Here is a 26,955-nt window from a genome sequence, read left to right as displayed (position 1 = left end):
AACGCGAATGGTATTAACTAAAAGAGGTATATATAATCGTAGCTCTGCGCTGTGCATTTGATGGTCTCCATCAGAGTTCTGGTCACGGAGAGTCACCGCACTCGCTCTCTGGTGAGTCAACCGAGCGTCGCTGTCCGTGGTGCCTTTTCTGCGCAAAAAGACCATAACAGATGGGGAATCATGAGTGTTAAGTAGTAGAAGAGCTCACCGCATACTTGTGCTGAAGAAAACATTTCATCACAAACGACCACACATATATAGTGAATTTTAACAGATCGGGAAGCCACAAGGGGCACCGAAACCGAGATGATGGACTCACGGAGTGGGATAATGAATAGAGTACTGTTAGGATGCACGGAGCAAGAAGGGGTGTAAACAAAAACAGATTTTACTTCTTTTTAAAAATTGAAATATTGGTTTTAAAGTGAATGTATTATACCATATGGTTAAGTAAATATGCTGACACGTCACTATGTGTTAAAATAAATAACACAGGCAAACTAAACCACTCTGCTATAAGATATCCCAATTAAAATATGACTATGTAAAATACATAGGCCACTTAAAAGTACGCATTTTACATCCAAGAACATGTGCTTCCCCAAAGTTAGATTAGATACAAAATAGTCACAATGTGCTAAATAGTCTTGTTTGAATAAGGATGTAACCATAGCAACAGTTCCGTTAAGCGTAACGCACACTGCATCGACAAAACATAAGTACTGTCATTATTTATCACTTTATTATAGATTTGCTTATCGTAAACATCTTTGAAACATCTTTTAGATACTTGACGGTTGGCTAACCAGTTTTGGTTTGCGCGACACCAACCTCAGCAGAAATGTAATTCCCTGAAAAAAAAAAATAAAAAAAAATAGAACCCCTTTGAAAGGCATTTAACATTTCGCACACTGCACCTCCAACGGTCCCCAAATGTTCATTTCTCAACAGTAAAATATACTATTTTGGAATAAGATGTCCTTTCGAACAAAAAGGAAGAGACACTACTCAAACAGTAGAACTAAGCGATCAAGTTGAGCTTTGTTTGTCGCACAGGGGGTGGAGAGAGAGAGAGAGAGAGAGCGAGAGAGAGAGAGAGAGAGAGAGAGAGAGACTCGCGCGCAGAGTGCGGCAGATACACACGCGCTTCTGCTGCAGGTGAGAGGCGCGCGCTGGACAGAGGGACCGTCCTCGCGCTGGAATTTCAATACCACACTCCTAGCATCTCTGCCAGGATTATTACTCCGCTGTTGCTCAGTTTGCATTTTGCCATAAGGCTGAACGGCACAGTGGCACTGCGGAGATTTTTTTCTGTCTTTTTCATTCTCTGGTGCAAGTGAGAGAACTATTAGACGCTGAGTGGACTGGAGAAATCTGTGCGCGCGGACAAGGCACACGGAGAGGACAGATCATTTGCGGTTTATATCCGTAGCACAAGAAGTTCTGATATTTCAGTTTCTATTCTGTATGGTGGGATATCATCTGGAGCGGAGAATTGGCATCTGGGAAAGCTGGATTTAAAACCTCATGAATTGATTGCGCAATGGATTGAATATCTGGCTTCGCTGCCTTAAATGAAAAGACTCGGCGATGTCAAGTCATGGCAAAGACGGAGTAATCTCAGCAAGTAATTTTTGGCATGTTTATTTCAAGCTTAATATTGAATGAATTTGTGAAGACTTTCTGTCAAGTATTGTGTATATTTTTGAGGGACAAATCAATGAAAAAGGAATAGCGCGAGCCTAGTCTGAGAGGGAGAGAGAGAGAGAGAGAAAAAAAAAAAAACAGATATGCGCTATTTCGCCTGAGTTTGGAAACCACAGAGAGGTATCCGGTTGTAAAAACGCATGCAGTGAGAAACAGGCGCTTTAACACAAGCGAGAAAAAGCTGTTAAACAAAAGTATCGTTCAGTTTTGCTGGAAAATCTGCGAGGAGCAATGAGGACTACAGGCATTGTGGACTATTTAAGCTACTGCTTTCTTATTCTGCAGCTGCTGAGTCAGCCCGCAGCCAAGCAAGTGCTCCGGTACCGCTTGGCTGAGGAGGGTCCTGCCGATGTCCGGGTAGGTAATGTAGCCGCGGACCTCGGCATCACGGCTGGCATGGATGTGACTTTTACCTTAGAATCCGGCTCCGAATACTTCAAAATCGATAACATGACCGGAGACCTGAGCACGAACGAGCGGCGGATAGACCGCGAAAAGCTGCCGCAGTGTCAAATGATTTTTGATGAGAACGAATGTTTTATAGATTTTGAAGTATCCGTGATAGGACCCGCGCAGAGCTGGGTTGATCTCTTCGAGGGCAAAGTGATTATTTTAGACATAAACGACAACACGCCGTCTTTTCCCTCACCTGTTCTCACCCTCTCCGTTGAGGAGAACAGACCCATTGGCACACTTTATCTCCTGCCCACGGCCACCGACAGAGATTTTGGTCGGAATGGAATAGAGCGATATGAGTTAATTCAGGACAACGGCGAGAGCTCTGTCAGACGGATCGGCACTTCTAGCTCCGGCAGTGTTGACACTCACACGGGCAAGCGGAGGTTCGACGAGGGGGCGAGCCGTAGCAGCGTCTTTGAACTTCAAGTTGCTGACACCACAGACGGCGAGAAGCAGCCGCAGCTAATTATCAAAGGGGCACTGGACAGAGAGCAGCGCGACTCCTATGAGCTGACTCTGCGCGTTAGGGATGGGGGCGACCCCCCACGCTCCTCCCAAGCCATTCTTAGGGTAATGATTACAGATGTGAATGATAACAACCCACGCTTTGAGAAGAGCGTTTATGAGGCAGATCTGCCAGAAAACAGCTCCCCAGGTGCCCCCATACTCCAGCTAAAAGCGGGCGACACTGATGTTGGTGTGAATGGACAGATTGAGTATGTTTTCGGAGCAGCCACAGAGTCAGTGCGACGACTGCTGCGGCTAGATGAGAGCACTGGCTGGCTCAGTGTTTTGCACCGAATTGACAGAGAAGATGTGAGCCAGCTTCGCTTCACAGTCATGGCACGTGACCGCGGTCAGCCTCCTAAGACTGACAAGGCAACAGTGATCATCAATATCAAAGACGAAAATGACAATGTCCCCAATATCGACATTCGAAAAATCGGACGCATCTTTCTCAAAGACGGAGTGGCTAACGTGGCAGAGGATGTCATTGTCGATACACCCATCGCTCTAGTCCAAGTGTCAGACCGAGATAAAGGTCCAAATGGTATAGTTACGTGCACCGTAGTGGGTGATGTTCCATTTCAGCTTAAACCTGCTAGTGAGGTTGAGGGTGAAATGAATAAAAAGAAGTACTTTCTCCATACGTCAGCACCACTTGATTATGAAGCAGTGCAGGAGTATAACGTGGTCATTGTTGCTGTTGACTCTGGGAGCCCTAGTCTCTCTAGCAACAATTCATTAATAGTGAAAGTGGGGGACATGAATGACAATCCACCAGTTTTTAGCAAAAGCACAGTGGAAGTTTCATTTCCTGAAAACAATGCTCCCGGTGAGCGTGTCGTCACAGTAGTGGCTTTAGATGCAGACAGCGGCAAAAATGCAGAAATCTCTTACTCCCTGGACTCCTCTGTGAACGGAATATTTTCCATTGATGCAGACACTGGTGACATCCGTGTCAACACCATACTTGACAGGGAGCAGACGGAACGATATGAGTTCAAAGTTATCGCCAAAGACAAAGGCATGCCTGTTCTGCAGGGCTCAGCCACTGTGGTAGTCCTGGTGGCAGATAAAAATGACAACGAGCCAAAGTTCATGCAGGATACGTTCACTTTCTACATACAGGAAAACCTGCAACCCAACAGCCCCGTTGGCATGATAACGGTCATGGATGCCGACAAAGGACAAAATGCAGAAATGAGTCTATACATTGAGGAAGAAGAGGACATTTTCTCCATTGACAACAACACAGGTACCATCTTCTCAAACATGCCATTTGACCGTGAGCAAAAAAACGCATATACATTCCGTGTCAAAGCTGTTGATGGAGGTGATCCGCCCCGGTCTGCTACAGCCAGGGTGTCTCTCTCTGTAATGGATGTAAATGATAATCCTCCCACTGTTACTTTTCCAATGAATAACTCATACACTCTGCTTCCTCCTTCGAGCAATATTAGGACGGTGGTCAGGACTGTCTCGGCTACTGATACCGACTCAGGTGTTAATGCTAACCTCAGCTACAGAATAGTTGGCGGCAATCCGTTTAAGTTGTTTGAAATTGATGCGTGGACTGGAGTAATCTCATTAGTTGGCAAACTAGAGCAAAAACACTTTGGCCTTCATCGCCTGGTTGTGCAAGTGAATGACAGTGGGGTTCCGTCGCAAAGCACCACCACACTAGTCCACATCTACGTCAATGAAACACTCTCTAACGCCACTATTGTAGAGGCACAAGTTGCTAAAAGTCTTGGTACACCGCTCAATGCTGACATTGCAGGAGACCCCAATTATGACTTGGGAAAGCAACGGTTGAGCATCGCCATAGGGGTTGTGTCAGGCATCATGACGGTCATTCTTATAATCCTGGTGGTCGTCATGGCCCGCTACTGCCGCCCCAAAAACAAGAATGGCTATGAGGCTGGAAAGAAAGACCATGAGGACTTCTTCACACCTCAGCAACATGATAAAGGCAAGAAACCTAAGAAGGACAAGAATAAGAAAAAGTCTAAACAGCCTTTATATAGCAGCATTGTCACCGTAGAGGCATCCAAGCCAAATGGGCAGCGCTACGATGGTGTTAATGAGAAACTGTCAGACAGTCCGGGAATGGGCCGCTATCGGTCTGTCAACGGTGGCCCCGGAAGCCCAGATCTTGCCCGCCATTACAAATCCAGCTCACCCTTGCCCACCGTTCAGCTGCACCCTCAGTCGCCCACAGCGGGAAAAAAGCACCAGGCTGTTCAGGACCTGCCACCGGCCAACACATTTGTCGGCACTGGAGATAACATATCCATTGGATCAGACCACTGTTCTGAGTACAGTAGCCAAACCATCAACAAGTACAACAAACAGGTAAGAACCATATCTTTTATCATTTTGAATCTATGATACCAATCACATTTTTTATACTTGAATCTTCAAGCTTTTATCTGAGTATCTATAAACACCAACACTATTCAGCCTACACTGTAATACTATCATGCTGGATATATGTATTTTTAGCCGATGCTTCTATTTCCCTGTATCGACCTGCTTCGCCTCATAGTGCCATTTAGATGTAATGCTAAAAGCGACATGAAGGCATTCTTCAGTCAGGGATATCATTTCCGCTGGGCCACCTGGGGTGCCGAGGCCACGCTGTGGACACATTGGCACATCTTTTAGTGTAGTTGTAGGGCAGATGCGGGTGTCAACGTTGATGACCTTTGCCTGTGTGTGTGCGTCAGAAGATCGAATGGGGTCACATATGGCTCTGGTTCACAGCTATTCCATCTCAGCAGTAGGTTTTATCAAAACATGGTTAGTTCTTTCTCTTCCTGGGAGGGGGGCAGGATAGAGGAGGGGTGAGTGAGATGAAGCAGAAGGAGAAAAGATTGAAAAAGGTGGAATGTTAGTTGTGGTGTCATGTTTTAACGTGCTTATCCTAACAGACTGGGAACATCTGGGCGGGAGGTCACATTTAACATTCCTGTGCACTTGTGTGTCTGGGCAAATTCAGTGACCTAGCAGTGAAAGCTGGCCTCATCGCTCGCACTCTCTCGTTCTCTCTCTCTCTTTCTTATCTCACATTCTCTTGTCCTTATTTTTACCCAATACCCCTTGTACTTTCCTTGTTATTTATGCCATTATTTAAAGCATAACATGCCCTTTGTTACAGCAGCCATAAAATGGCTTTGTAAATTCTAAGGCACACGTGTGAAATAATCAATTCATATCATTATTGTTCCCTGTCCTGTGGAGCGCTTCAGTGCTAGGTGAGGTTAATTCAAAATGAAGTCAGCCCTTTCATTGTCCAGATTTGCCAGGAAAAGAACACTTGCCCTGTCGTTTCATGAGTTTTCTAAGGTGGTTAATGCATTATTGATTCCTATCTAACATGCTGTAAGTAGTGTCCTCCCTTGCATTCCAGAACAATGCCCCTTCTAAACTCAAGCCACAAGATAGCCTTCTCTCTATCTTACACAGTCTCACTCATTTTATAGGCTTTTCTCCTTTACATATCTTCTCTGATTCACGTTCACTCTCTGAATCATCTTCTCTTCATTTTAATGCTTGCTTCCTCCCTCCAATATCCCACTTGATTCTCTTTTCTCATTATGTTTTTTTTTTCTTCCTCACAAATTGTGGCTCCTTGCACAGCTTCCTTTTTTTCTTTTGACAACTCTGTCCTGTATTTCTTTCATCTCTCCCTTTTCTCCTACCCTCTTGAACAGCCCTCTGATGTGCTGTGTTTAGGCGTCTGCACTTCTCCACGAAAGGAGTACTGTTGCCTATGTTTCTTTCGGACATCTCATGCATATTTAAGCAGAGCCTCCATTTGCTGCCCCGGCACATGTATTGTATGTCCAAGTACTCCGCTTAGATAATTATTTATTTGCTTTTTATTTGAAAGCTGCAAAGCTTTGTACGATCCATCCATTTGTTTGTCCATTCAAATGCAGCAGACTTTCACAGGGTGCTGAGCAAAAGGGTTCTACACTATTACCAGTTTGCAATTACAGCGTCCTTGGCAAGAAGCAAGATCAAGTCCAGCGTCATTACATACGTCCCTGCTGACAATTTAAGAGGGGCTCTTTAGATGTTTTATTGAGTGAGTTATCAGGAGTAGCCAACATGCCCTCGCAAAATCCCATTAAGATAGCATAATAGTCTATATCAAATACTTTATAAAGAGAAGTCATTAGAATTTCATTTTTGAGCCTAATATATTCCAAGCTTGGTTTTGTTGGGAGAACTTTTTTACTTTTTACTTTTATGATAACCTTCTTACATAACCCCCCCCCCCCCCCCCCCCCCCCCCCCCCCCCCTTTTAATTCTTTTTATCCATATTTACCTTCCTTTCCAATCTCTTTTTGCCTTTGTCACTCATCATAAAGGGAAAATGTGCCAACCACACTCATAATGGACTCAAACCACTAATTCTTGATGAATCACTGATTTGATGAGTGTCATACTGCTGTAAGGTTTAAGTACAGCTGTGTGATAGGGATTCATGGTTAAGCACTAAAAACATAATTGGTGATTTTTTCACTTAATATAATTTACATTATTTTTATTTATTTATTTTTTTTTTGATGGGGGTGGGTAGGGGGCATTGTCATGTTCTTTATATAGATTACAAATCCAAACTGGTCCAATGAGGACGCTGTTTAAAAGCAGTAAAATTGCCAAACACAATGTGTCTTTGATCAATAGTGTTATTTTTGTCAAAAATAGTGAACACCGAATGGATTAAAATATTCAATCATGCTTCTTGTTTACAGCCACAAGACACCAAAATGTTTCTATGGTCATCACTATGTCAGTCATCCGTTTTTCGTCAGTGACTCACACACTGAACTATAATTTAACATATTCACTTCTGCATTTAAATGCAGCTGCCACTCCTGAAACCTTGCATTGTGTACGTGGTCATTAGTTAGCTGCATGAAAAATACAACTTTTATTCAAATTGTGAATAGTATATACATAGAAAGTGAGGAAAGAACACTTTCTGAACTGTCAATCACTTCAGTTTTGCACTTTTATAAAAACTACCATTCCAATTAATAATGCTGACTATACTACTTGTTTGTTATAACGATACTACTTGTTTGTTATAATGAAAGGACTTGCGTAAAAACATAAAACTCAATAAGTGAGTTCGCGCTGAACAAAAACTGTTTTGAATGGATTTCTTCTACGCAATGACTTAATGAAATACCTCCTATTGGTTATTCCATTCATGCGCTCAATTGCACTGCTCAACACAGCAAAGACAAGCGTTGAATTTTTTCTGATTAATTGTGCAGCCCTACTGTCTGATATATTTAATGTAGCTATATTAAATAAAGCTGTTGTGTAAAACCTTTTTATTAAGTGGGTTTCCGATCTGAAAGACACTATTAGCAAGTTATTCTGGATAAGGACATATTTTCATGAGAGCACAAAACTGAAGTGATTGACAGCTTGGAAAGCTTTCTGTCCCTCCATTAAAAGACCTATGCAACTATCACTTTCAAGCCACAGAAAGGTAGTAAAGACATCATTAAAGTAATCTGTTGTAGCGATTCAAGAAAATGTATTTGGTTTCATATTTTTGTGATGTGACTCCATTTTGTGATGTGACTTCATGTGACTCCAGTGGTTTAACCTCAGTTTTATGAAGCTATGCAAGTGCTTTATTTGTGCAAAACAAACAAACAAACAAACAAAAAAACATAATGTACCATTTTATTTAGAAAAAAAAACTAAATTTGTGCAACGTATGCGTGTTATTTTGACAGGAGAGCAAACGTTGTTGCGTGAGCGTGCATTGGAGATTAATATTTTGTAAATAAAGTGGTAAATTATTATTTTTATTTATTTATTTATTTTTTTTTGCACAAACAAAGCACTCATGTTGCTTCATAAAATTGAGGCTAGACCACTGCAGTCACATGGATTACTTCAATGATGTCTTTACTACCTTTCTGGGGTTTCAAAGTGGTAGTTGTGTTCCAAAGATGAACCAAGGTCTTACGGGTTTGGAACGACATGAGGGTGAGTGATTAATGACAGAATTTTCATTTTTGGGTGAACCAACCCTTTTAAGTTAAGTCAGATGCTTAGTAATTTTAGGTAGCATTTAACTTTATGTTGGATGGTAAAATTAAATAAATAAGATATAGTGACACTATTGAGTCAGAACAGGTCACATGACCTCATCGTTCTCTGAACTAGATGTACAGACGCCCGTGCAGCTTTTAAATTAATGATGGGGAACATACAGTGGTATTATTAATGGTGTCTTGTAACAGACTTGAAATACCTAGTTTTCTGGACAAGATTAATTTTCTCTTCACAGTACAATTCCCTCTGGTGAAGTCATCCATGAAAACTACCTGTGTTTTTCTCCTTGTGAAAAGGCCCGGCTCTTTTTGATCGTGTTTGATTTCAGTTCGTGTGGTCTGACATCTGAGATGCTCTCTCTTTTCCCCCTTCCTCTTTTCTTTTTTCTGTCTAGTGGAGGAAAGGGTAAAAGAGACAGGAACTAGAAAGAGGGCCCTGTTAACAGGCTAGAGAAAGGTCTCTACTGTTCTCTGTGTTAGTGTGTGTGTGTGTGTGTGTGTGTGTGTGTGTGTGTGTGAGTGTTGAGAGGGATCGAGTGCAGTCGCCTCATAAATGCGTGGTCTGGTTTCATGTTGCCTACATCCCCCTAATCTCCTTACACACAGAAACTTATGCACACACACACACACACACACACACACATGCGCACACTCCATCTTCTGTCTTGATAGCAGAAACTACACCGTGCCGGTCGCCCCAGACAGGTAACCGGACAACACTAGTATTTCCATGTCCCGTTGCACATGAGACATTCAAGCTGTCGTTAATTTAACCTAATGCAGGTGGGAGACGCCACCTTTCTGCTAGCCAAAAAGGTAATATTTCAAGGTGGTTCACAGTGATCAACATCTCATGCTTTTCTTTGCAATTTTCTAAAACATATCTGGTTGTTTGCCATTATTAAGACTGTATTCAACTGCTGGTTCATGCCTTTTTTGCATTATATATTCAGTCGGTCTGAACACAGATAATGTCTCTGATGCGATGGGAAAGTGTTCTTTCTCTCTCTCTACTGTTTGCAACTTTTATAGAGGTTAGTTTATTGATTCAGTGCTCTAAAGACAAAGAGGTGAAATTTACTGAAAAAAGACTGCATTGAGAATTGTTCATGGTTTAAACCATCAAACACATATAAAGTCTTTAATCATTCCCCATGATTCCATAACTCTCTAGATCAGAGGCGACTAAATGCATTCGAACAGCATGAGTGTCAATCACAAATGAAAATGATTCGGGCCTATTTTGTACAAAAAGGGTTGGGGTTATAACAGCCTCTTTATATTGAGTCAAGATCAACATTTGAATCAAATATCTGCCAATCACTGGCAGGTTTTTGTTTATGCTCTTTTTTTTTTTCTTTTCTTTTTTTTGAGAGCGCAAAATGGTTTGGTTTGTACTAATCCATCTCCATATTTAGTCTTATCTGAGGATATTTCTGAGATTTGTAGGCTTTTTGAGGTCAGTGTGGCTTGTCTGTTGTGGTTTCAGACTTTACTATGCTGTCCATCTTGCATTTGTTTTACATACATGTGCTTGTCGGACCAAAGCATCACTCATTTTGGACGTGCGAGCAATACAAAAACACAGCATGCAAATGCCAATCCCTTCTGCAGCATATTTATTTGTGTGTTTATGCAATTAACCTTGTATTGTTGCTAGCAAAACATCCAAGCAAATCACAGAAGCTTATTTTCATTAAATACAAGGTGCTTTTATGAGTTAAAAAATGCACAAGGTGAGCGTGTACATGCATATGACCTTTAAATATGAAATGCTTGATTTTCTACTAAATTAACTTTAAATATTAGATTATAATTATTTACAGTTATTTTCAAAAATGTTTGCCAAGTAACCTCAGAGTTGAGAATTAGCCTTCAATCAATGAAGCAATCAACCTGCATTTACAAGCAGCCGTATATTCTATTCATCACAATACAGAAGCGTAAAATTAACTACACGCCATCATCGTCACGTCACATTAAATAACACGCCATGCCATGGCACAGAATTGCTGGGTAATGGAGACCCAGGACAGAATTAGATCAGCTGCAGGCTTGATTGCTGTGTTATTAGGAAGAGCTTGTCAGCTCAACGCCAGCACTGAATGGCCAACGCTGACCAAATCTGTCACAGGTACAGATGCGATTCAAGACAGCACACTTCCACTGGGAGAGAAAGAGAGGAACTTTTGAAATTGATGCATATGCAAATATTATACTTTGCAAATTACCATATGCAATCATTTACTTCACAACTGGATCCTTAAACAAAAGCTGAACGTCAAAGATCATCTTGGAAAATAGAGGCCAACTCTTAATTTGCATGCAGAGGTCAACATTTCATTTGTGCCCAGTGTTGACAGGTGTGTATGTAAAACAGTAAATGTAAATGACCTGTGAAACTTAAGCCAGAAATATGAAAGCTGTTTTTTAAAACAAGTTTACAGAGAAAACAGTTCAAATTACAGTTGTGTTTTTTTATTTTTGTCTTCTTTTTGGAGCGCAGTTGTAGTGATTTCACTTGACCTTTTACAAGTAGTACTGCAGCGTCTCTTTGATTTCTTTTTCTCCTCCTTCTGTTACTGTAAGTAATCTATCCTTTCAGCTGCCCGTTGACAGCATGATGTAGCTCGAGCGTGCCTGCATTCTCTCTCGTTCTCTTTCATTCTTCGCCTCTCTTTCTTTTTCTCAGTCCCTCTGTCGCCTTCCTCCTCTCTCTATTCTCTATTATATTCTCTCTCATAGTCTCTTGTTCCTCAATCTTCATGTGAATAGTCTTGATTGAAGCTACGGAGATGCACTTGTAACATTTATCATTCTAAAATGATGAAAGTGACAGTTGCGGGTGGAATAGAAGCGACGGGGCCGAAGCTGAGGGAAAAAGTGAGATCATCTCTTGATTGGTTGCTGCTGTGCTGATTGTAAGTGCCGGTGTCATCGCCATGTGTGCTTAACCCCCATCTGTACTTCAATTTTGACATTGCCCAAACTCACAAGGTGCACTGGATTAAAACTCTCTCGCTCACACACACACACACACACACACACACACACACGCACATTCTAGCTGTATCATTTACAACTGTAGTGCAATACTGCAGATTTTAGTTTAAAACGGTCCTATTTTTTTGCATGTCACGTACATGTTTGTGTGTCAGTCAGTATAGGATTTATCAAAGCAATAAGCCATGAGAGGCTGTGTATTGCAGTTATTTTTTTACCACAGTTAAGTAGTGGTTTTTAGGCAGAATCCGAAGCAGAAAGCCCTTTAACCACGGTAAAATCACTGTAATGCACATCCTCGAATGGCTCATTGCTTTCATTAAGTGAAAACAACTGCAAAACAAATAGAAAATAGTTAACACTATTTATTTAGGCTATTTACAGTTACCAAGCAACACAGCAACTTGGTGCAATAATATACAATTCAACTGAATTGCGGTCACATGTGTGTATATTTCAGCATATTCTGTAAAATTGGATTTATGTTTTATTTAATCATTATGGTTCTGAAATGACAGTTCACCTCTCTTTCTTCTCTGGCCATTTTTAGGTCAGAGGAAGTAAACATATGCGTTGGTGTGACTCTGCGTGTGCATCTGTCATTTTGTGTATATTTGTGTAATTGTTTTCACAGCCACAGCCCTGTCTGTGTTTAAGTGGTGCTTGTAAAAAAGCAAAACCACTTAGCATTGTTCTAGACCAACACAGGGGAATAGTTCACTGTCAACACAAAGAATATAAACAGGGATCGGATGGTTGAAAATGGGTCTTTTGTTTGTTTTAATAGTGCCATGTTCATATTCATGGCCTGATGTGGTTTGTGGTGCATCTCGGCACATTTGCAATCCATTTTACTTGAGCAGTGTGATGTACTTCCAGTGGGCGGAACTTGATTTATCTATCAGGATTGTGAAAAGTGGTCTTGATATGACAAATGGTTGAAGTAGAGTGGCTGAAGAATAAGAGGGATTTGTGACATCAGGGGTTTGTCGTCAAAAGATCAGGAACTTTTAATAAGAGTAAGTAAATAGTGTAAATTTTGATTCTATGTTTTGATTTTACAACTCGAATTCTGGAAAAGTTGGGACCTTTTTTAAATTTGAATAAAATGAAAACTAAAATACTTTCAAATCACATGAGCCAATATTTTATTCACAATAGAACATAGATAACATAAATGTTTCAACTGAGAAATTTTACAATTTTATGCACAAAATGAGCTCATTTCAAATTTGGTGCTTGCTTACAGGTCTCAAAATAGTTGGGACGGGGGCATGTTTACCATGGTGTAGCATCTCCTCTTCTTTTCAAAACAGTTTGAAGACATCTTCATGCTGGCTTTTGAGCTGAACGCTGATGACACGCTGAAATGTCTCCCTCCTCTTTAGCCCGGAGGACACGGCGTTTGTAAAATTTCTCAGTATAAAACATTTGTTATGTTATCTATGTTCTATTGTGAATAAAATATTGGATCATGTGATTTGAAAGTCTTTTAGTTTTCATTTTATTAAAATTTAAAAAACGTCCCAACTTTTCCGGAATTTGGGATGTAATAAATGACTAGGATATTTCATTATGTTAGCTATGATGGTGGTTCTCAACCAGGGGGCTTAGCAAACATATATTATTCCTTATCCAATAAACCACAGTGACTCTAAAAGTCATGTAAATTTATTGGTTAAAAAGAGAGTAAGATCCCTGAAGAACATTCAGCACTTCCGGAATCTTGAAATGTAATCATTTTCATTATGTTTAGTTACTAATTTACAGAAATAAGAAATGTTTATAGATTAAAATATGGGCTGGAATATTGTTGGTGAAAAAACATTGAGAACCACTGGCCTATGATTTCTATATATGCTTATCTGTGCAGTGGTAACGTTTGTGTTTCTTTGTGTGAGTCTGTGTGAGAGAGATAGAAAAAACATCAAAGTCTTCAAGGCGTATCAAGCCAAGTGTTTGTGTTTGAGCATGTGCCTTTTGAGCAAGTCTCAAATCCGTTGAAAAACTCAAATGAAATTGCCATACTAGTCCTTCATGAAAGAAAAAGGATACACAATAAAAAAAAGTAATTTCTGGGTGACACTGCAACATACTCTCTCATGACATACCATCGCCGTCGTCCAATCAAAATGTGCTTTGGCTGAATGAATGGATGTTTATGGGCTAAAATAATACACATCAAGAATGACTGCCAACTTTATTCCGCAATGAAACATCTGCGTGTGTTGACATCTAAAAACGGGTAATATCATTTTCCAAATCCAGATGGTTTTAAGAGACGTAACCCATATCTGTCACCACAGGCACAAAATCAGCTGCGTAAACCTAAATGCACGCACATGATCCGTCTCCAGCCGGTTATTTGTCATTTTAACATTTGCTCTTCTCCAGTGTAAAGCACACAAGCGCGAGGGCCTGAAATATTAAGTGAGTTGTGATCTCTTGACTGCATAAGTGGAGATTAAACACTGGGGCCAGTATAAATAATGCACAAAGTCTTACATATTTGCGTAAAGGAGACTTCTCCTCATCAACGAGACCTCATTGGTATGGAGAAGAGATGCAGCTGAAGCCAAATGGATTCAAACGGAATGGAATAAGAAGTGGAAAGGACTGACGGGAATATACCAGTAGTCCTCCATTTCTTTTGCCACAGTGTCATTCCACAAGCCGCAAAAAGAGATTACTACTGTATGTGTGTGTGTCCAGACCGTTCCCAAATGAGATTATGTGTGTGTGTGTGTGTGAGGCAGGAGAGGGAAGGTTCAGCGGCCATCCATCAAGTTGTGGGAGAGCTGTGTGGCATTGCATCTCAGGAGCAAGAGCAAGGCCAAGGTGCTCTCTGTGTGTGTGTACGCGTGTTTGTTCGTTATTGTGTGAGAGAGAGAAAATGCGCAGCAACAGGGGCCTCTACGGTTCAGCCATTCCATCACAAGAACACTGTCACTTAGCTACATGCGAAGAAAGGTGTCTCTGTGTGTGTGCGTGTGTGTTATTCTCAATAGATCTCAAAAAATAAGAAAGCTGCAGACAGAAACTGTAAGAAATAAGAAAACTGTCTTGCTGGCTATGAATATCAAAGAAAATTTTAGTTGTCTTTGTGTTTTTAGTAGCGTGCCTGTGTTTTTAATGCTATTTTTTGCCTGAGTGTGCATTCCTATCACAAAACATAATCCAGAACGCTCGAAAGCTCCAAAAATATTCATTATCTCATTCCACCTCACCCGGCTAGCCAGGAAGCGTTATATCGATGAGAGGCCACCAAAGAGAGACCAGGCTATTAGTGCTGGCCAATAAATCTTGTCAGTGCACGGAATGCAGGGCGGCCTTTGAAAAATGAAGGTCACGCTCAGGAGTTTATGAGAGGCTGTTATAAAATCAGCTGAATTATGGAGTCCCCTGGGCCTTTTCAGTCATGTTAATTTCAGACGCTGTGATCTCGTGTCCTCCCTCGCTTGCCATAGTATGGAATAAGACGGGTGATTAGGTGAATTATATTGTGATTTAAGGTGGGTTATGCCATGAAAGTGTGCTTGTTCACTCTGTGAATAATGACCGGGGTGTCAAAGTGTGTGTGTGTGTGTGTGCGTGTGTGTGTGTGTGTGTGTGTGTGTGTATGTATTATTAGGGCCATATTAGCCTTTAAGTACAGACAAAAAAAAAAAAAAAAATACTAGTCCAAAATATTTAATCTATTAAATTTTAAGAAGTCAAATTTTGACTGTCAAGAAGACTGAAATACAAAATGTTTCTTTGAGCAAAAATAAAAAAAGAATGTGAGATAAAAAAAAGAGACATTAAAGGGTTAGTTCACCCAAAAATGAAAATTTTGTCATTTATTACTCACCCTCATGTCGTTCCACACCCGTAAAACCTTCGTTCATCTTCGGAACACAAATTAAGATATTTTTGATAAAATCCGATGGCTGTGAGGCCTTTGCCAGCAAGATAATTAACACTTTCAGATGCCCAGAAAGGTACAAAAAGCATATTTAAAACAGTTCATGTGAGTACAGTGGTTCAACATTAATATTATAAAGCGACAAGAATACTTTTTGTGAGCCAAAAAACCCCAAAATAACGACTTTTCAACAATATCTAATGATGGCCGATTTCAAAACACCGCTTCGAAGTGTTACAAATCTTTTGTTTCGAATCAGTTCGGAGTGCCAAAGTCATGTGATTTCAGTAAACGAGGCTTCATTACATCATAAGTGTTTCGAAATTTCAATAGTTCACGTGACTTTGGCAGTTTGATATGCAATCCGAACCACTGATTTGAAACAAAAGATTTGTAAGGCTTCGACGCAGTGTTTTGAAATCGGCCATCACTAGATACTGTTGAAAAGTCGTTATTTTGTTTTTTGGCGCACAAAAAAGATTCTCGTCGCTTTATAACATTAAGGTTGAACCACTGTAGTCACAAAAACTAGCTTTCTGGGCATCTGAAAGTGTAAATTATCTTGCTGGCAATGGAGGCCTCACCGAGTCATCGGATTTTATCAAAAATATTTTATTTTGTTGTTCTGAAGATGAACGAAGGTCTTATGGGTGTGGTACAATATGAGGGTGAGTAACAAATGACATAATTTTCATTTTTGGGTGAACTAACCCTTTAACAGAATACGTTTTAAAGTGTGGTGCCACCAACTGGCTGCTTGGATAATAAATATTCATTAAGTTTTGCTGGAACCTCATTGCACTGTTCATTCTCATAACCTAATTAATATTTATGAGGAAGGCCTTCTCCATAGTACTACTGGTAAATTCAACTCCTATAGAGACACGTCTCAAGCACTAAAATAAAGATTCAATATCATACTAATTTTTTTTTCAAGATTTTTTGCATGATATTTTACTGTTTTTAATAATATTGTAAACTCACAACCTAAACATACAACCTAATTTTCATTTCCAACATGTACTGATCTGAGCATTTCTTTATTTATAATCTCTAATGTCTCGAATGTCCATAATTTACAATAAATTATGATTAGAAATAAAATGTACAAACTATTTAAATAGTTAATTGTCAATAGTACACTGATTGGAATAAATACAAGTTAAATACAGTCTTCTTGGCACAGTTGCCCGCATAATCATTATATTTGCTCAATTACAGGGAACAAATGAACATGTCTTATTTCATGTACTTCATCCTTACACCTGTCAGAACATGCTTAATCAAACGTGCAGCGTGCTTTGGCATGTTAGATGCATGTAGACTTAGTACTGCATGCTTTCTGATTTATGCACTACATTAATTAGTTTTGTCTATGTTATGATGATATTATGGATTTATAGATAGATGTTGGATCAAACGTGTCTTCTTAGTGTGGGGGAGAGGGCAAAAATCTACCTTCAACTGTTTGTAATACTATAAGATGTGATAACTATAGTGAAGTACTCCACTCAAAAGTACACTCAGATGTTTGGATTCGTTCGGTAGGATTTTTTTATTTTATTATTTTTTTTTACTCTTTTAAAAAAAAGTCTCTTATGCTCACCAAGACTGCATTTATTTGATAAAAAATACAGTAAAACTATTAAAAATTAAAAACCAGTAAAATTATTACAATTTAACTGTTTTCTATTTTAATATATTGTAAAATGTTATTTATTCCTGTTATGGCAAAGCTGGATTTTCAGTAGCCATTACTACAGTCTGATATGGTGCTCAGGTAGCCTTTCTTAACATTATTATGCTGTAATCAGTTACCTGTTTTTCTCAATTCCTGAAATGTATTTTGAAAAAGCTCAGGTGACTGAGTTGATGCAGGCAAAACAAGAATCGGTCCCCCTGGTTCTGGTGCCCCTGAACAGAGACACAGAGAAACATGGGAGAGGCAGGCAAACTCCTCTCTAATAAAGTCTTTTATGGGCAGAAAACAATTCCTCTGCAAGGATTGGGTCTATGGCCATTTAATTTTCACCAGCTAGATTTATAGAGTCTACCTGGGCTCTCCACAGAGATACTATCCTGAATTAAAACCTGGAAAAGGGGACTGATATATAAAAAAAGAGAGATTGTTCTATCTTTTCTCTTCCCAGTCCTCCCATATTTTCTCAAAGCAGCTCCTGTAATCACTAGGTTGTGTATGTCCGATCATTCGACCCCTGTGATCTCGAATTTCCAGACTGACTCAACAGCAGCAGCCCCGCCAATATAATAACAGGTCCGAAGTGCCAGTGTCTTGAGTTCCCCTTATTTTTTACTGAGGGACGTGGGGAAATAATCAAGGCTTCCTCTGCAACTCGTCTCCAATCCATTTACTCCAGAGGTGGGGGTCACAGCAACACTTGGACACTAAAGCCCATTGAAAATTACAGGCTAGGCCTTGGACGGTGGGAATGCCTGGAGGGGAAAAGACAAGACCTCGGCTTCACAAATGCCGGAGAATGTCATCCCACTCTCAGCTCATGTTTGTTATCGGCCTATTAGCCAGTTGCTAAATGAAATCCGTCACGGACAACAACAACAAAATCCATCAGAACATGTACACGTATTAAAAAAAAAAACAAAAAAAAAAACATTCAGCCATATTGGCACAAGAAAGAAAGATTAGTTAATTCCCAGAAGAAACTGCGGCATTCTTTTCTTTCCGAGCAATTCATTTTTAATCAGCAATTATTAAATTCCTTTTAGATGTATTACAGAGCTATAAAAAAGAAATTAGTACTATTAAAAGAAAGGTACATGATTTCTATTGTATAATAGCCTCTGTGGCTCACCATACATCTCTAACTACACGTACAGTAGTTTATAATAGATGACATTGTAATGGGCTATTCCCAAAAACCTCCCGCTAGTTATTAAACCCATAGTCCTTCTGCACTAGTAAGGAGAACACTTAAAAAGAATTGGAGCAGTTTTAAGAGAACTCAATACAGACCCTCATTTTCATGCGTCACATGGTGTGTGTGTGTGTGAGGAGAGATTATGAGCCCATGCTGCTACACAAGAGGAACACCTCCTACCTTTAGTGCATACCTGGAAGATTTGCAGTGTGCTGCCTTATTATTCTAGAAAATCCTTTTGAAAGATTATTTCTCTCTCTTCTTTCCCTTGCCCGTTGAACTAAGGACATAGACCATCAGCAACCTTGTGATTTTTTCTTTTTCTTTTTGTAAAGCGCCAAATTATCTACACTTACATGAATTTGGTTAGGTGAGAAAGGCTAGCTTTAGGCTTAAGTATGTATGCTAATTTAGAATTTATGGGTTTTAAACATGTTTTTGTTTCTATAGTAATGGGACGTCTCTATTCCGGAATGTCTGTGACCCTCCTGAAAGACCACCAACAGTGTTACGTTGAGAGAGACTTGATAATATAAAAGTATATATATATATATATATATATATATATATATATATATATATATATATATATATAATTATAAGGAAAAGCAGATTACAAAGATACTTATTAAAGCTAAAATTTTGCAATAAAATTAAATTTGTTAATATTAGTTCTGAAATCATGTGCCATGAACTAACATACAATTACTGACTAGCTTAGCAGCTGTACATGGATATAGAAAAGTTTTTGGACAAACCTTTTAACAGCTGTCAACTACAATAAGGTTCAAATGTTAAAAGAGTTAAATAACATGATGAACTAACAATGAAACAGCATTTTTTACACCATTTATCTAGGTTAATATCTACATATATTACATTTATATACAAAAATAGGAGCATTACATTGTCAAACATTGTCCTTTCGCAGTGTGAGAAAATCACATTCATTTTGTTCTCCACCTGCCCTCAGCAGCGGTGGCCAAAGTCATGGGAGGGCCAGTGGCTGATGCTCGTGACAAATCTTTTTAGCGTCCCACACAGCGTGTTTTCTATTTAAGAGGCCCTCCTCAGGAGTGCTTTTCAAGACTACTGATAATTTGTGTCTTTTGCTTTGCAGATCACTCAATTCAGAGGATTCAATTAGCCGTAAGCGAGGGGCACGCTAGCTTTTACAACGCCGGCACATAACTCAGCAAAGCACTTGCAGACCTGGCTAGCTTTGTAGCTCTTGGCACACAACACCAACTTTGCTAGCCAGCATTGTTTTTCTTTCTTTTTACATTGTTATCTCAGAGAGACAGAACAAGAGAGAAGAGAAAGAGAGTTTCAAGGGCTATACATCTCAAATGTGTCCTGGATATGCTTCAAACGTAGCATTAAACAAGCCCGTGAAACATGAAATACCGACTATATCCCTGTCCACCGTGATTGATTGGAATGAAAATTTGTGGCGGGTTAAACAGGGGGTAAACTCTTTAGTAAATAACCAATCTATAGGGAGAAAGAAAACAAAAATCACAGCGGTGGCTGTAGGAACTTGCATGTTCACAACTAGACCAACTATTTATTGATTGATTGGTTGGTTGTTTGTTTGATTGATTGATTGATTCACTCACTCATTTGGCTTCAGAACCACACTGTAAAAAGTGCTTTTATATTTTTGTCTTGTTTTCCGAACATTCTTAAATCAAGATACATTTTCTTGAGAAGTAAAATGACTTAAGATATTAATTGTTTTCTGAAATAAACAAATAAATAATTAAAATCAAAATTACAACAACAACATGCTTATCAAGTAAATGAATCTTGTTTAGAAATTTTTACTGAAAAGCAAGACAGAAATACTAAGAAAATCAGTTTATTTATTATTATTTATTTATTCATTTATTTATTTATTTTTGCAGGGTTAATTATTTATAGAATTTCTGTCCGATTTTATTAGAAATTTGAAATATGTTATTGAAATGTAACTTTGGCCAGCAGCTTTGGAGATTTCGGTCTTTCTCCATTCAAGTACATAAAACCCGCTCTTGCATCTCTATAGACAGAAAATAGCTGCCCGAGGACTTGCCAAAATGGCTGCCAAACCGACTGAATTTCCTTAAATGGAAGTTAGCTATGGTAAACCATGCCTGAAACAGGGAAAAATGATATTGTTTAGCTCTCAGTTTGTTGTAGGGTAAATAAAAGTTTAAGCAGATGTAAGTTATGCGTGTTTGTTTAGGTGATTTGGTGGAGTTCACTGAAATATTTATCCTAACATCAAGTGTATGTGTATGTTTCTAGACCCATTAAACATCCTTTTGCGAAGCAATGTGTATGAAAGCAAGTGAAAAGCATTGGATATCTATAATTGCACTCTCTTTCCCCCACATAAACATAGGCACATACTTACAAACCCACTGTGTGCCTGTAAACACTTAGAAACAGACTAATGGGAGGCCTTTTCTTTTCTGTAAAAATCTGTCGATGCAACTGTTGAACACAAACACCCTCCATATGCTTCCATCAAGTGTGCATCGTTAAAAAAGAAAGAAAAAAAAAAAAAACTCTTCTCAACTTGTTCGATCTTTTTTGTCTTCCCTTAGAGCCAAGGCATTCTTTTGTTTCTTTCCGTCTTCTGTCAGAAAGTTTGGTGAAAGTGCTGGAGTTTGGTTAGTAGATATAGATGGAGCCGGAGGGAGATGAAGGGATGGGAAAAGAATGAATCTGAATACAAGCACCGTGGGTTTGGAAAGACAAGGCGAAACGATCCAGGCAACTGAAGGGCAGTTCAGTGGTGCTGTTTTCAGGGTCTGGATCTGAGCTGCTGCTGCTGCTCATGTAAATGGAAAAAAGACCCGTTGATACCAAGAACGATAGCTATAAAAATAACTATAACGATAACTATATTAGCATCCACTTCAACACACAATATCTTTCTTTTTACTTTCTTTTTATTATAAGCATGCACTGAAGTTCTTTCATCTTCTGCTTTAAATGCAATGGTAAATTAAGGCCCAGTAAATGGCAAATTAAAATTAAGTACAGGAACTCTACATTCAAGTTGGCTCAACATACATTGGCATGCAGGTGTTTGAGTGTGTGTGTGTGCGCTTCTGCCCAAATCTGCACGTGGCATCACATGTCGACACAGACCACGTTATTCACTGCAATCTCATGTCAACAGCAATAGCAGCATCCACCAAAATAACACTGACAACGGCATGCGACAACCGTGAATGTGTATGTGCGAGCATGTGTGTGTCTCTGTGTCTGTCTTAGGCAGATGTACTAAAAGAACTGACAGATCTGAAAAATAGGCAAACAGGAGCTGCTGGGAGCTTCCTCAGGGCCTTTGCGTTTTCAGTCCGGGTGTGAATACAAGAGGTAGAAGTGTGAAAAAAAAGTAAATAAATAAATAAAAACGTGGGAGAAATGTTCAGACTCTTAGATCTCACCCTTCTTCATTCTTTATCAACATGTCTCTATTTCTTTCTTTCTTTGACTCAGTTCTTCTTTTTCTGTCTTTCTCTTTCTCTCTCTCTCTCTCTCTCTATCTGGGCTTGTTAGAAGTTTAGTCCAACTTTAGTCCAATGCCATTTGAATAAAGGAAGTTAATATGTAAAGCTGCCAATGTATACATAATAAAAGCATAATTTTTAGGGGTAACTTTCAGCTTGTGGGAGTTTGTCTCAAGCATCCATAAATGTCTAATTTGTACGGTAATCTAACTTTTATGGTTCAAAAATATATGCAGATTCAATAAATGCTAATTTTTACTGATTTTTTTTTTAAGTAAAGTTACTTTAGTTTCATATATTCAGCAACACACTGAATTTAATATACATAATTTAACTGTGTAGCGAATGTATTCATGTGATACTATTCTATTTATACCGTAAAACAAAACTCAAATTTCAGGAAAATGTTTCTGGTCTACTATGGATTCTTATATACATTGTGTTCTATCAATGCACTTTTTTTTGACTTATTATATTACTATATTTATACAATTATTCATAAGAAACTTTAGTATATAACTTAGTCAGATTACCTTACCTTAGTTAACCTATATCAAAAAGTGACTTATATAGTGTCTTAACTGTGGCATAGCATTTGATACAGATTTGAGTCCAGCCTGAAACATCATCTCAACACATTCCTTCTATCTGTTTGTAAGTGCCTGTGTTTGTGTCTCAGTCCATGTCCGTTCCTTCCATCCATAACTAGTTAAATTAGATGGTTTATCCCATTAATCAGACCCTTTGGAGAGAGCTCATGTCAGTCATAGAGTGCAGTGAAAACACAGTTAAGCTTTTAGTTAAGTACTTTTTAAGAACACATATCACTAATGATATCTCTGTTTTCCCCCCTAGATTGAGAAATGTAAATGTAAATGGAATCTTTTGCCCTCCAAAGGAACTTTAGGAGGAATATCTGAGACAAAGTTGATGCTTAAGTGCAGTTCTCCTGAACTATGAGAGAAACCTCTGAGCAATATTGTCCTCAGGGACTGAGCTAGTTAATATAGTGTCTTTGTACTAAACAAATATCAAATCAAGAGTGAAATATAAGCAGAGATGGTGCAAGACAGGCCAGACATATTTTCAGTCATGGATTTTTAATGTTGACTCTGCTCTTTCTTAATTAAAACTCATGCATCAGAATATACTTCAGAGCCGTATTAGCGAGACTGTTCATAATGCATAATCTCCCGTGAAGTGTCTCCGAGATGTTTTGAGAGCAGCAGGGTTTTGAGCAGAGCTCTCTTTGAAAGCAAAGCAGATAACTAGCAGAGGAAGGCCTGCTGGGGTTGCATAAGCGTCCCTTGGACCTTAGGGAGATTAAGATTCTCAGTGTGTGTGTTTGTCGGGGGGTTTGATCGTGGCAAATGTGACTTCTGGAACTTAGAATGGAATAATGACCCTGAGAGAATGTGTAAAAGTGTGTTAAAAATTCATCTAATAGATACATGGCTGCTAATAAGACAAACCCACACAGAGATGCCATTTATATATATATATATATATATATATATATATATATATATACACACACACAGAAAAAGCCAGCAGCAAAAACCTTAAGCCTATCGCACGATTGCACACACGCGCTCATCTTCAAATTAATTAGTGGCAGGTGAAAAATGAGTGAGCTGTTTCTATCCTGAGCCCTAAATCTCCCAGAAGACTCGCCATCGGGTCTATATCTGGCTGCTAGGTCGCTGGTTCGGCCCTGCTAGAATGAAGAGAGACCCCAAGAGTCCTGTGAAACTGGCGTCCAGATGGATATATGTACATTTCCATTTAGGCCCGGCCCAATTCCCCTCTCCTCCTCTCTCAATCTCTCACATAAAAAGTCTGACGAGGGCGAGGTAAATGACAGTGACATTTGCTCGGAATCCCTAGTGTTTCCGCTTTGTTGTCTTTCTACCCCGCACTCTTTATAGCCCATTTTTCATTTTTTTTTACTTCCATCTCGGGCTGATTCAAGCACTTTTTAGACTTCTCCTCTTCTTTCTTTCTTTTGATTTTTACTCATTTCTGTATCTTTTCTTTCCTTTACCCCCTCTTTGTTTTTCTCTTTCTGCTCTTCTTTAATTCCCCGTGGAGTAAGAGGTGTGTGTGGTGTACCAAGTGCTATAAAGGGGGGCTAATATTATCCAGATCGGAAATTTAGCTCAAATGGTTCTCCCTTGTGCTTTTAACCTTGTGCTTGTGCTCGCAAATGCATATCCCCTACTAGTTTATGTATTAGTGTATGTGTTACTGTATCTCTGTGTGTGATTTAAAACATTGATTTCTTCAGCAGTGCCGAGGGAAATTTCTTGCTTGTATATATACATATTTATATTCAGAACAGAGAGCGAGGCCATGTGTTAGCTGTCTGAGAGTATGTGTAAATGTGTAGATTTAATTCAATATATGTATGACTAATTGAGGTCAAGATACAGTAAGTCCAATGCAATAAAACTGTCTATGCACTTAATTTGCAGATATAGTATGTGGTTAGATATATTACAGTGAGGTCTGAGATCACTAGTGAAAATGCTTCATTTTGTCCTCCGTTTGCTTTAATACTGCATAACGTCCAAAGATCATCTTGTCAGTGAATGTAAATCACAAATTTGCTTACAAATTTACAATTTAAAATTCCTGTGATGGAAAAGCTGAATTTTCAACAGCCATTACTCCAGTCTCCAGTGTAATATGATCTTTCAGAACTCATTCTAATATGCTGATATGATGCTTAAGTAATATTTATTAATATCAATGTTGAAAACAGTTATGCTACTTAATATGTTTGTGAAAACCATGATACATTTTGTTCTGGTTCCTTTGATGAATAGAAAGTTTAGAGCATTGATTTGAAATAGATTTTGTTTTGCGGCATCATGACTTTACTGTTACTTTTGATCAATTAGATGTATCCTTGCCAAATAAAAGTATTCATCTTTTTTTAATTCTGCATTTCAATATATTATATGTTCATATAAGGCAAAACAAGTCAAAAAAGTTAAATATTTTGTCAAATATTTTAGTCGAATTTGAGGTTTTCACAAAAACGAGTTCATTAAGGCCTCATCTAACGATCTAAATGCTTCAAATAGCAATTAAACATCTAAAAGTATCTTTATTTGTATGTTTTCTGAGAGGAGTACCTTTCCTTTGTCCATGAAAAATGGCGTTTTTCTCTGCTCGTTTTACCACTCGCGCTTCCCCCCAGCAACTTCCTCATTAGTCTAAGTTTGGTTTCGTTTTAAAGCGCAGCATTCCAACTTTGTGAATATTCATAGCGAATTTTTGATGCTATGAGTCTGAACCAATGAAATGTGATTTTCAAACTCATGCTGATGTAAACAAATCGATCTTACTCGCACAATCCTGATATACACATATAAACATTATAGTACTAATATTGAAGTAAAATATTGAAAAAAAAAGTTGAAAAAAAAGTTGAAAAAAAAAATAAATAAAAATAATATATATATATATATATATATATATATATATATATATATATAGACATTCCTATAGATATTTGGTTTTGTCGAGGTATGTTCCAAATTAGGTGTTATTAACAGGGGTTTTAAGGTATGGTTGCTAGGTGATTTTGTTTTGGAACCTTCAGAAAACTTTACCTCAGTTTTTCTCAAAATTGACTATCTATCGACTTCAAACAGGTGTAGCTCAGTCATTTTTTGTCGGATTCAAACAATAACTCATTTTGACTATAACTCTTTATTGCGACTCATTTTGCCAGCACAGGTCACATGTGGTCTCAGACAGAGTCTGACAGACAGATCTCACCAGAGTGTGTTTATATGTGTTCCCTCACAACCCCTCATTCATTCCCCTGTGATATCTACCCAGCTCTGTGAACGAGGTGTCCCAGGAGTGCCTGTCGGCTTTTACGTGTCCTCATAATGGCCAGTGGCTTATGGGTTTCTGTTAATTGCAGGCACCTGTCTGAACCACCCCTCATCATCAAAACTCTCTTAATGACCACGGAGATCAATTTTTAAACAGCGGCCATCATATTTTACACACTTGAAAACAAACTGAAGCGTTGATCTCAGAGGGACGCTTACATAAAACATCTGGCAGTCTCAACCTTCCCTCTCCACCCATCTCCCTCGACAGACGGATTCACATTTGCTTTCTTAGGCAAGCGGACAGACGTTTTCGAATCTCAGGGGACATTACATACAGGTATTTGATGATAGAGGCAATCAAAAAATATTACAGCACATGTTTAAAAAGTAACACATCTTTGGAAGTGTTCTGCTTTATTGTGTAGTGCGAAACCGCGGCGCTCGTTCGGCCCATCCCTTTTACCGCAATTGTTATTTTTGGGTTCTGTGTGTTGTGAGATAATGCCAGATGTGTCAGGCCGTTTGATGCAGATGTGTGAACCGACTGTAAGCAATCTCCCTCCGCCACCACCCTCCCACTCTCACGGCAACTTTGTCCTCAGCATCTCATTTATTTGCTTCTCTTTCTCCCCCTCTCTATTATTTTCTCTTCCCATAAGCTGCTTGTCAGATTTATCAGGAAGAAAGCAAGCATGCATCTGTTCGTTTTTCCTTTTCCAGATATAGAACACTTGTTAAACAAAATCGTGTAAAACCGGGTTCAGTTTGAGACCAGATGTGTGAACTTAGGCAAGATCTGACCCAAGAAAATCGCTGTAAAAGGAGAGCAGGAGGAGACGGATGAAGGATGTGGTGTTCTCAGGCAGAAATGGAGAGATTGAAGAAACGATAAAAGACTGCCAGCCTGGGGAGCAGTCATGTACATCGGATAACCGCACATCTCTGGGGTGCCAATTTTTTTTTTTTTTTTTTTTTTTTTCATGCATTTTTTCACATCAGTATCACTTCACACTCACTTTCTGCAGGTC

At 39.0% G+C, this 26,955-nt stretch overlaps 1 protein-coding gene across 5 annotated transcripts in view; it reads left to right on the top strand.

Moving 5' to 3' along the window:
* The first annotated feature begins 625 nt into the window (after positions 1–625).
* The window catches only part of pcdh7b (protocadherin 7b), a 131,431-nt gene continuing 105,101 nt past the window's right edge, over positions 626–26,955 (top strand). For 2 of the 5 annotated variants that reach the window (XM_051900371.1, XM_051900369.1), the window contains exon 1: positions 628–5,025. In XM_051900371.1, the coding sequence (XP_051756331.1) occupies positions 1,939–5,025 (3,087 nt within the window). In that variant the 5' untranslated portion in view covers positions 628–1,938. Of the gene's footprint in view, positions 5,026–26,955 lie in introns of all 5 variants that reach the window. The other 3 variants (XM_051900373.1, XM_051900372.1, XM_051900368.1) reach the window with 3 other exon arrangements.

The sequence above is a fragment of the Ctenopharyngodon idella genome, chromosome 7 (genome assembly GCF_019924925.1).
Source record: "Ctenopharyngodon idella isolate HZGC_01 chromosome 7, HZGC01, whole genome shotgun sequence".
In the NCBI taxonomy this organism is placed as follows: domain Eukaryota; kingdom Metazoa; phylum Chordata; class Actinopteri; order Cypriniformes; family Xenocyprididae; genus Ctenopharyngodon; species Ctenopharyngodon idella.
The sequence above is the reverse complement of the archived record's forward strand: the minus strand, read 5'-3'. Positions and strand labels throughout refer to the sequence as shown.